Source organism: Vollenhovia emeryi, unplaced genomic scaffold, assembly GCF_000949405.1.
Source record: "Vollenhovia emeryi isolate VEMERY1.0 unplaced genomic scaffold, V.emery_V1.0 DF939147.1, whole genome shotgun sequence".
Taxonomy (NCBI): domain Eukaryota; kingdom Metazoa; phylum Arthropoda; class Insecta; order Hymenoptera; family Formicidae; genus Vollenhovia; species Vollenhovia emeryi.
Window position 1 is genome coordinate 1,618,693 of NW_011967219.1, and position 12,128 is coordinate 1,630,820.

At 41.0% G+C, this 12,128-nt stretch overlaps 1 protein-coding gene across 1 annotated transcript in view; it reads right to left on the reverse strand.

Annotated features, from left to right (window-relative positions):
* The window catches only part of LOC105566091, a 6,691-nt gene extending 1,840 nt beyond the window's left edge, over window positions 1-4,851 (reverse strand). The window contains exons 1-3 of the mRNA XM_012019818.1: window positions 4,832-4,851; window positions 2,837-2,974; window positions 698-830 (exon numbers count right to left, since the gene is read on the reverse strand). Coding sequence (XP_011875208.1) covers window positions 698-830; window positions 2,837-2,931 — 228 coding nt within the window. The 5' untranslated portion in view covers window positions 2,932-2,974; window positions 4,832-4,851. The remainder of the gene's footprint in view (window positions 1-697; window positions 831-2,836; window positions 2,975-4,831) is intronic.
* Between the last annotated feature and the right edge of the window lie 7,277 nt (window positions 4,852-12,128).

Consider the following 12,128-nt stretch of genomic DNA (forward strand, 5'->3'; position numbering starts at 1 on the left):
TCTCTCTCTCTCTCTCTCTCTCTCTCTCTCTCTCTCTCTCTCTCTCTCTCTCTCTCTCTCTCTCTCCCTCTCTCTCTCTCTCTCTCTCTCTCTCTCTCTCTCAAACATTAAATATGACATCACGATTCGTCGTAACGACCGTATCGTAATAATCCTTGACTAAAACGATTGACTCGAAAGGAAGAAAAAAAAAGGAGTCGAATGCTTCGAAAAGTCCTCATTATGAAATAGGTTTATAATATGAGACAGCTGGTTTTTCAACACCCCAAACTCAATCACAAATCTTTTTTCGCAACGATTACAAAATTTGACGATAAATTTTCCACTAAACAGATTTCGCGCCAAGGGCAATAAATTCATGGCGGAATCAACTGATAAGAAACACCGCTATCCCATATTAGGAGACTTTCCTCTAGTATTTTCAAACTATCTTCAACCACTTTCATTCGCTGATTCTTCTGATCACTTTAGTTTGTCTAAAGCTCGTCTCGAGGTCATTATTTCGTATGTTCTTTTGTACTGGCCAAATCTCACATTAAAATAGATTCGTGAGATAAATCGAAAATATTGTTACTTTTGTTCCAGTCTCAATATGAGAAAGCATATTTTCCTGGATTTTATGAGGACATATTTCCCAACCGAAACTGCAGCAGCAGATTGCGTTGTATTTATACATTTTCTTTGTTTCTATTTTTACCACGGTAAAGTGGGCATATGCGGTGCTGTCGTTCCTAATACAAAGCGAGTGTGTCCTTTTCTTCGCCACGTCTTCGAGATTAGTCAGGGAAACGGAGTTTCCTTTATTCGCCAGGCAAGAAGTAAGAGTGCTGCTGAATCCGCACGACATCAGCATTCCCATCAATAGGGAAAAGTAGATTATTAATCGGAGGGACGAGCTTCTCGGTATTTTATGAAACCCTGAATAAAAAATATATTTCAAATAGCGAATTCGATTGCTTGCACTAGTGCGCACTGATTGTGAGTGCACACTAAGGTCTGACTATTGTCAATTTTTATATTTAACTTTGTCTTAAATACACGTTTAAACAGTACCTACTTAGCCAAAAAATGATTCGCATGGATGCTGTACGGATTAGTTTAATGACAACGAAATATTTTAAGAGATATTTGAGACGATCCTTAAGGTAGTTGTTTCGCGACAGTAATGCTCAAAAGTTTCTTTCAGACAGAAACCAGCACTCAATTATTACAATGATGTATCTTGATGCGATATTGTTCTAAAGAATACACTTACGATTAATACATAATGTAAAATAGATTCGAAAGATTATAGTTTGAGGCGCTCTTATCATACATTACACTCATGTCTACTATGTCACCTTAAAAAAAAAATCTTTTTTAAAAAGATAAAAAAGATGCCAAGTAAATCATAAAATGATATCATTACTTTTGTAGAGAAGATAAAAATGTTTTTTTTTCGAATAAATATATCTAAGTAAATTATATAATTCTTGATTGGATTGACGCTTATACTTGGCATCTGTTTTACTTTTTTTTAAGGTTAAATAAAGACCGCAAGTAAATGTTAAATAATTTATTTGTAGATAAGTAATATTTCGTGTAACATAGCAAATTTAACATATTTTTTAAAACTTTGAGACGGTCAATTCTTATTTTGCACGTATTAATGTAAAAGTTAATTAAAGTAAAGTAAAAGTAAAATTAAAGTAAAAGACTAAACTGTAAAAATTGGAAACAATTCTTACACAAATGACTTAACGAAATAACTACCTTAAATATAAGAATTGACTGTAAACAAGCCTTAGTGTGCACTCAGTGCGTACTAGTGCAAACAACTGAATTCGCTAAAACTTTCTTCCCCGCCGAGGACTCTGTCTGCGTACACAATGCGAGACAAAGTATTCGCGCGGATGAAATAAAAAATTGCAAGAATATCGTAAAAATCAGTCTCGAGCAAAGAAAAGTCATTGCGTATCTTGAACGTTATCTTATCTTTCTTATCTTATCCATTCACACTTCATGCGTTACCTTGACCGCCCAAAACGTGAAGAAGGTTGAAAGACAGCGAGGAAAGCTCGTCGTCGCATTCCTCGTAGTTAACATGCACGAGCTTCTTTATGCGATATATCCCCACGATGCTGCATGCGATACACACGACGGACGTGAAAAATGCCAGCCATAAGCCGCGGCTGAAGATATTAACGTACCACCACTTTGTGTCAATCGCGCCTTCCGATCGAACGAACAGAGCGTATCTGAAGGTGGAAAATAAGTTTTGCCGTGGCATCGCGGCTGAAAGCGACTCGCTCGATCGTCGCCGCGTTCGATTAGAAATTTTGGAAAGCGTAGTTCCCGAAAATTCCCCGAAGGCAGACATGCAAATGGAATTTTGTTTTCTTCATCGCGCGTCGTGTTTTATCTCGCTAATTGCAATTGTATATACATCGCTCGCCGCGTGCGCGATAAACAAGCTTCCTGCCAATAACGATCGATCGGAATTATACTTATCTTCGTTCTCCCCTTCCTCTTTTCTCCCCCGCGGAACAACCGGCACGGCGGAGAAATTGCGAGAGCGAAATCAGAAAGTTATTAAGCCGAGATACAATCGCGGGAACGTGTATCCCGATAGGCCGGTGCCTAACCGGAACGGGTTAACGACCGGCGTTAAAACCACACCAGCCGAAAGAAAAGCTTTCATCGAGCGCGCTCGCGCTCGCGGGGGTGGAGGGCGAAAGCTCGCGATAAGGAGGCCGCGCGTCGCCTCACGCGCCCCTGGAGGAGTCGCCGCGTTAAAAAAGGGGGGGGGGGAAGGGCGCGGGAAGGGGGTGCTAAAGTAATAACGAGTTCGACTTACGAGTTGGTGGTGAACGGCACGCTGTAGGCGTAGTAGCTCGTGGCGTACATATACATCGCCGTGGGGATCAGCAGTGCGTGAGTATCTCCATTCATCAGGGTCGCGATGCTCGAGCGTTCCGCTCTTCGGTAAATTGTCCTGCATTTTCGTCGAAAGGACGCCTTTATTACGGTGCCGCGCAACTCGCACGTTCAACACAACCCCGGTCCCCCTCGCCACGTCGCCGCCGCCGCCGCCGCCACCGCCGTCGCCGTCGCCGTCGCCGCCGCCGCTGCCGCCGTCGCCGCGAATCCCTTGTCCCTCTCCCTACCCACATTGCCCATCTACCCATCCTGATACTATACTTATACCTGTCTAGACGAATGAATCATGCGAGTATTTTGACCCACACCGACGGCCTGGGTGTGGGTGGTACGCGGAAAATTGGGCAGGTTCTACGTACGGCTTCGTCACACATACCCCTTTGAAGAAGCATCGTCATGAAAATCGTTCGTGCAAATTCGCCGTCGAGGCGGTATCGCGGCCGCTCCGGCGGTATCGCCGTGCGGGCGAGCTGGCGAGAGGGAGGAAGTATGGTAGCACGCTGGCATTTATAGATAATTTTGCGCGAGGAGCCCCGCATCGATACGTGTGTATCTGACTCTCAATGACTATTGGGAATCTATATTTATACAGGAACCTCGCCGAAATGTACCTTGCAAATTCGCTGCCAAGGTTACTCACATCGCCCGCGAGTCATGCTACATAACAGAACGGGGAGATCTGTCTCTCCCAGCTGGCAACGCGTGTGTACCAAGAAATATTGAAAACAAAGCTGAAAGCTTTAGAAAGGAACTCATGGGGGAGAAATATATATCATTCGAAACAATAAAATTCATAAGGCTCTGCGTGTAATCGAGAGCTCAAATGATATTATATATACGAAGGAATAAAGGAGAGAAGAGCCAAGACAGTGTCTAAATGATTTTAAATTTATTGCGAAAAATTTATCAGCCAGGGTTTGAGCCTGGACTAGCTCCCTGTAGGCGGGCGACTCACCAATTCGACCATCGAGGCATGTGCGGAAGGTCCTCAACTCTGGTTGAGTTTATTAAAATAAAATTAAAAGTGAACATCCTGTTTTGGCTCTTATATCCTTTATTCCTTCGAACATATTTGAGCTTCTAAAGCTAGCGCCACGCTATGCGCGATTCATGATTCGTATATTCGTGACTATTGTGGAGGAAAAATTCGTCAACTCGCCGTTCGCAGTGATTCGCTAGTCGAGTGGATGTTTTGACTAATATTGAAACTTGACTAATTGTAGACTTATGACACAAGTCCTGCGATAACAGGAAAAGTTAAAAGTTGTCCAAGTTAACACGAACGAAACGACAAATAACAAATTACGAACGATAAACCGCGAATCGCGCATTACGAATTGCGCATAGTGCACTGACAAAAAATGTGTTTAAACTGAGTAAATAGATTTACTTGAAATTATTATTTTACTGAAGTAAATATTTATTCTATTTAAACAAAAATATTAAATCTCAAGTAAATCTATGTATTATATTAAGTAAATGAATTAAAATCATTACATTTTCTACATTCAAATATAGATTTTATGAGAATACTATTTATTATTATAAATAAAATAATTGTTTTTGTTAAAGAAGAAATCCGACTTTCTTCCTTGTGAAAATTACACACATTTTAGTAAACATTTTATAGAATAAAAATAAAAGTTTTTTTAATTAAAAATGATCTATTCTTTGATATTTAATAAATACTTAAATTAAAGCAATGCATGTTTTAATTTGTTTATAATTTTTTAAATTTAAGTTAATAAGCTATTAGGAGCCACCTAATGAATAATTTTCTTGAGTAAAGTAATATTTTTTTGGATTAAGATATTTTTTATCAGTGTGTAGCGCTAGCTTAAGGGAGAATCTGAATACTTGACACAACGCTAATTTCTTCGTCGATGCATTTTGGTACGCAGTAAATACTGACTTGAACTTTAAAGCTTCTTCTAAGATTGTCCAAGTGTCTCCGATGATCCCCGTGACCCCATTTTTGTTTACGTTTATGACGACATATGGATGCATCTGAAAGGGTCTTATGGGTAACATTGTCATCGCTGACGTGTGCGAAGTCAACCCCGCACTTTCCTGTACTTTTAATAATTGCGTCATCGCCGACGCGGTTTCGCACTCGGTAGTCGAGCAATTAGTCCGATTTTGGTGAGAAAATCGCGCTAAAAGAGAACAGTACTCACGAAATCCGTGGCGACGACGAGGGTTTTTCCGCGCAAATCGTTCATCGCGTTAACGCTGCAGAAAGCGGTGTTGTTCGATGTTAGCGCCTCGAGCCGCTCGAATCCCCTCGTGATCGGGTTCCAAAGCGAAACGTGTCCCGGTCTTCTCCGTATTATCTCGATTTCCGGCCAGTTTTGTAGAAGTTTGATGCACACCTCCGCCGCGACACATGGAAGTATCATCTGTAACGGTCAATCTGGTCACGACTGGGGTGGATGGCGGGATCGGATAATGGCATTCGAGAACAAAAAATTATTTGAATCGAAACTTCGGATAAGAACGAAATGTCCATCCACCGCACCGATAGTAAGAGATACTTCATCGTGGTGACTCCGGTACTTTTCTGGCGAACGCTTCCAGTTCTACTGCGCGAATAAGATGGAAATTATTCACGTGAATTCGCCTTTCATCGCGTGAATGTAGAATAATAATTGACAAGTTTGACGTGAGAAGTGAAGAGCTTTTGTTGCGACTGTGCTACGTAAATTATCGATACGCAAGCGTGAAGAAAAATCAATGTGCCAGGTGTACGCACAAAGAGTTATGCTTTTCCTTAGATTTATTGCGATGCTTGTTACAATACTATAATATTATTTGATGATCCCTTGATATTGTGATCTTTGCGATGAATCGTCATAAGATGTTCGAATTATTTCTGGAAAATTATGCACGCACAAATGGAAATTCCCAGTAACTTAATTTCGAAGAAAGATTAAGAACTATTAAGCCTCTTTCCTGCGTTATTGCCGACACGATAAGATTGCAGATAATATGAATTTTATTCAATTGAACAAATAAATTCAATTATTTACTAGCACGACAATAAATGTTGTGATTTATATTTATTATGTAAATACCATACGTCTCCCTTTTCATCAACAAGGGGAGAGAGAGCGATTATAAACTAACGCCGCGACTGAGGAAGACTTCAATGCATGGCGAACGCTGTAACGCAAATTATAAGTTGCATCAAATAACACGAATGACATCCTTCTTTTTATATTGTTGTTGTTGCACATCGGATGTTTTGAATCTACACTGAAAAAAATTAATGTACTTTTACATGGAAATTACTTGTTCAAATCCGGAAAATTGCCTAATTATAACTGTAATTTTTTTTCCAGATTTCTTAAAGTGAAAATACATATTAATGGTAAAATATAGGTGAAATATAGGTGAAATTACTATTTTTGTGTAAAAACACTTGAATTTTCATGCAAAATTACAGAAAAAAAGTCTGCAATTTTCCATGTGGGTAGTAATATTGCATGATTATGCTGGGTCGGAAAAAAACCCAGCATAATCATGTAATTTTACAAATATTTTTTTCAGTGTAGTAAATGTACTTTTAATCCCGATTTGCCCGGTAAATAGAAGGCCAATTTTTCCTCATTGAATATTTTTTGAAAGATCCTTATTTGTCGCGAATGATCAATTTCTAATATGAAAAATATAATTGAGCCTCAATCAATTAGTTGTAACTTTACTGTATTGTTCACTGTAGTTTTGCTTTTCACTGCAAACTCATATTGAGAAGTAAGAATGTCTTACGTAACTGCTAAACGTATTGAATCACACTGTTCATAAATAACCTTGTTTACACAATAATTAAGATATCTTGCGGTTTTATTAGTAATTTCATATGCGAGATGGAAAAAGTTCTTTTGCATGAGTTGGTAAGACGACGTTTTTGTAAGTGAATAATCGCGTAGAATTCTTACGCGTACTTGTTGACCGTAGTACATCTGAAGATTATTAATTGATATAATATATATATATGTTCTTAACTTGTTTTTAACTCTCTCTCGTCAACATTGTGATATATCTAGAAATTGCTTACTAATCAAACAGGGCAGCCAGTTTCCGTTTTGATTGATCAGAGTATTAATATTATCTTAACATTTCCTGGTCTTAATATTATCAACTCTCTGTTTTTGTATTAAATACAATATAATATATATATATGTTCTTAACTTGTTTTTAACTCTCTCTCGTCAACATTGTGATATATCAAGAATTTCTTGCTAATCAAGCACGGCAGCCAATTTCCGTTTTGATTGATCGGAATATTAATATTATCTTAACATTTCCTGGTCTTAATATTGTCAACTCTATTTTTTTATTAAATACAAATTGTCTTGTTTTTTTTTATTCACGTCACGTTACGGTAAAATATTTCTAACTCGGAATGCGATTCTATTATTTTTCACTGTCTTCTTTCCTACGTATACGTTTAGCTTTTACGGAAAGGGAATGTGTATTAGTTTACCCTGTTCGTTCGAAAATGTAACGAGCTGAAGAAGGAGAGGACACGCGGATGATATCGATAACGGCGATCTGACGGATGGAGTCTTGTCAAAAAGGAGGATCGCGCGATCGCAAAGATCAAAGCGAGATATCTTCGCCGAAGCTATAAGCAATTCCGCTCGCGATCTCCGCGAGGATGCAAATTATTATAATTGATTCCAGAGAAGAAATGATGGGAAAAGAAGTGGGAGAGGTATGGAGATTGGTGTGTGATCAGGCGCCTATAAAATTTTATTGAACGACATAATGCACCTTTAGTAGTGCAGTTACAATATAGGGGGCGATCCGTCGCTCAACTTTAAGCGGATATGATGAAAGAGTCCGTCGCCGATCAAGGTACTTATTACTTCACTGCGATCAATGTGTTACCAGACAGCCACAAACATCGTGGAGATTTCGATGAGCCGAGTGTTCTTCGCTTTTCATCCTGCGGCGGTCGCGTAAGCGAACAGATCTCACGGATGTCGGTTTTAAGTGAGATAAATCATTTTACCGTTCGTTGCAAGGTGCACCCTGAACCCTCTTGGTTCTCTCACTCTCTCTTTCTTCCCCCCCCCCTCTCTTTCTCTATTCCCGATCGTTCGATTGTTCAGACAAACGTTCATCAAATACGTCATCGTCGGCAGCAAACTTGCACCCTCCGACATGTTTTAGAATGTGCATTAAGGGAATGCTGGAGTGATTCTGCACTTTTTGCACCTTTCGCTCCTAGAATTGTCAATTCATGAAAACATTTGTGTAATATACAAATTATGTGGCTTTTGCGTACAGACCGACAGTGTTCCACTATTCGGACTAAATGAGAAAACAGCACGGCATTGTTGAAATTAAGTTTAAAAGTCTAGCGCAAAATATCTATTCGCTCGAATAAGTTATAGGTTAGGTAACTTACAAGATAATTCGAGCGAATAAATTTTGTTACGCTTCTAAACTTAATTTCAACGAAAACCACGCTGTTCTCTGATCTAGTCCGATTAGTGGAACACTGTCGGTCTGTACATAAAAGCCACACAACTTGTATATTACACAAATGTTTTCATGAATTGGCAGTTCTCGGTGTAAAAAGTGCAAAAGGTGCAGGATCACTCCGGCATCCCCTTAACCGCTCTTCGAAAGCAGAATGAGGAGTCCCTCGGGAGTTGTTCCTGGAGGAAAGGGAGCCTGTTCACTTTATCGTCGAGATGCTCGAAATATGTCTCGGTCCCCCGTGTTTGTAATGTAAAAATCCATCTTATCCAATAGCGCGATTTGTAGCGACACGAAACGACTCCGTGCCCCCGATGCAATCGGCCGCTCTTATCCGATATCTCGCCGGTTTCGCTCGGCGGAGATGTATGCGGAATGCGAAAGGATCGAGAGAGCGTTTAGAATACATGATGGTGCATCTTCGACTTGCGCGCGTTTGAATAACTTTTGAATAACTTTTGAGGCCCCATTTGGATTTTAAATGCCGTGGACCACACGGGCACGGGCCCCGGGTCTCGCGCGGCTATCTCGCATTCGCCGGGCCCGATCTTCTCTCGGTTGCCCCCACCTTTCCCCGCCGACGCTATCGTGCATCGACAACGTGGACCCTCGAATCGATTGGCGTGCTCCCGCGTCTTGTGCCCTCGATTTCAGAATAGGCATATAAAGATTGCGATCAAGTGATTCGCACGGTCAAGATCCGTGCACAAATTGCACATATCGGCGCGACGTGTGCAACCGACAGCGAATTTAAAAGTTCTATAGCATGAAAGGGGGAGAAAGAGAGGGAGAGAGAGAGGGAGGGGGAGAGAGAGAGAGTGAGAGGGGGGTAAGAGCGATGCATACCAAGAGATATTTTTCGCCGTTCGGTCGCGCACGTGGCGAAAAAGAAAAAAAGGAACGAAACAAAATTTCGCAGCCGGGCGAGAACTTACGTTACGTACGACTGCTATCGTAAAATGTTGAGATTACTAATATTTTTCAGACTTTCGAGAAGGTTCGCAAACACAGACATACCGCCTAACACTTGATTTTCTATTACGTTGTTCACGCTACAAACTTACGTGTAAAGATAACAAGGAGTTTTTTAACTTTTCGAAATCATCTAATACAGTTATAATAGAACTTTCTTCTCTAAAAATGAGATTTTGCTTTCAAGATCGAATCAATCTTTATTTCTGACAAGACGCGCTATTCGATTACGATTATTTTAACAATTTTAACAACTGGCCTTCTCTCTAATTAAGATCCGTCTTGCAATGAGCTCGAGGGCTCAGTTCTCGTTAGTACTCGAGATGAACGCACCTTGGACTCGTTGTCAGCACAATACTGCGGTCTTGCTTGCCTGAATAAAGCTTGACCAAGAAGACAGTGTTCTTCTCAATACTTTAGAATATTACATTGTGTTTCTCACATAACAGAGCGCGATCGTTTCTCGACGTGGTACGAACAATACATAAAACATTTCTATGCGGCCAGCGATTGACGGGGAACGCACTTTCGCATTTTTTTTTCACTTTCATGCTCCTTGTTTTTTCGATTTGACGAGGACTTTGGACGCGTTGAAGAGGGAATGATGTAGCGGTTTCCCCAACGGCACTTGATCATGTTCCAATATACTAAGAATATGGTATATTTAATGTTCTAAAAATATTTCTATACACCATACATTTGCAATATCTCCCGACACATTCTCAGAATACACTTGTGCCGTTGGGGTTGTATTTTAACAACGGCAGTTGAATAATAACAATACAATAGATATTACATTACTTTTAGCAACATGTCATAATACAGGTATTAATTAAGTTGATTAGTTTCGTCTTGTCCTTCTAATAATATGAAATATTCAGTCTCTGAAATGTACTCCGATGACTTTTAAAATTTTCAATTTTCTCGCCTCTCAAGCCGCTGGATGTAATCCTTCAAATCTAGTTGGAAATTTTACTTTTGGATTATCCACCCGAACCTTGTTTTCAACTTCCTGCAATTCGTTATTTTAGCATTAAATTTCGACGTAAAGACTCCTATATAAATGACACACCGCAAAAACATTATTACATCGTAGCTGTACTCTCTAAAAGTCAATCAGTGAATATTCACTGCTTTCAGTGATATCTTTTAGAGAGTAGGGTTTTCTTATGTATACTAAACGTTAATATTTGAAATTTTATGACACACTGAGGATGACCTGAATACAGGTCGAAACGCATGTATTATTTTTATAAATCGAAGTTTTTAACACGTACATCAATGTCTCGTTCGTTGGCCCCTTTGAACGGCATTGATTTTATATTATCAAACCAACAAATAATTAGTTTTAATTAAGTTAATACAGATATTGTTTAGCAACTGAATATTAGCTGTAATTCTCTCTAAATTTCGTTGTGTTTACAAAACCGTCTTTGAATTGTCGTTAGTTCCCGCGATGTCTATTTCTATCGGGAGGGAGAATTTGCCCTCGACGTGCATACGCCTCCGCCTGTAGCCAAATTCTTTGTCTAAAACACCCACTTATTGGTCGCCGCTACTGACCGAGGCTCCTCTTTTCCGAGAACGTTCCGCGAAACGAACGCGATCTTCTCGGGAAAGAGCAGAGCCTCTCGAGCGACAGGTGCCAGTAGACCTCTGTTTTCCGTGATTTATTAAAGCTTACTCTACAATGGACGCTAAGCCGCAATGCAAGGAATCGACCAATCAACTATGAGAAGAATGATCGACCGTCATTGGACGATTTCTTGCGTTGCGGCTTAGGGCCAGTTTCACAAACGTCGCTTAACCGAAGGTTAATTGATTCTCTGTCTCTTCCTAGATAACAAAAGAGAAAAGGATAGGAAGTTAACTGAACTCTGGTTAACAGTTAACCGACGTTTGTGAAACTGGCCCTTAGCGTCTTGCGTTTTGCGCCCATTGTAGAATAAGCTTAAGTGCTGTTTGCGCCGACGAGTCGCGTCTAAGGCCCGGTTTCACCAAACGTCGCTTAACTTTAATCTTAGTTTAATTCGTGTTTGCCTCTTTCTAAAGTAACAGTTGAAAAGGGACAATGAACGAATTAAACCAAGCTTAGAGTTACGCGACGTTGGCGAAACCGGGCCTAAATTAAGTACAGTTCCGCTTTCCGCGACACTTTCGTTCGCTGCAAGGCGATTATCTGCACCGCCGGTGGGGGGATCGCGTCGGGGTCCCTTCACGGTCCCTTCACGGTCGGAATTCAATCGGGAAAATTGCCACGGCGATACGGCAACAGAGATTAATTTGCAAATTTTATTCGCGACGTTCCTCCTTCTTGAGGGGCAATTGGAGGAGGCATCGATGAGTTTCGAACGATTCCTTTTTCTTGAACGGTACCGCGAGCTCCTTCAGCCCCGCGCTAAATCGGGGAACGTTAAACAGGCGTCACATGATCGCGATATTTCCCATTGTGGCGATTTAACCCGTTGACACCAGCACCGCCGCCGCCGCTACACATCGACGCAGAAGCGATCGACGGTAGCCGGGCGACTGCCTGGTGCCCGGACCCTTTCGACTGTTGTAAAGCCGGTTGACTTTGACGGACCCGTCGCGCCGGCCGGCGATTTGCAAACCGGCGCGTAGAGGAGAACGAAGCTAAGCGTCGCTCTCTACAACTGCGAGGGAATCGCGGAGGCGAGCGACCAGGGGGAGAGGAAGAGTTCGTATATGAGAAACGGTGGGGTATGGCGGGTCGCGCCGGGTGCGAC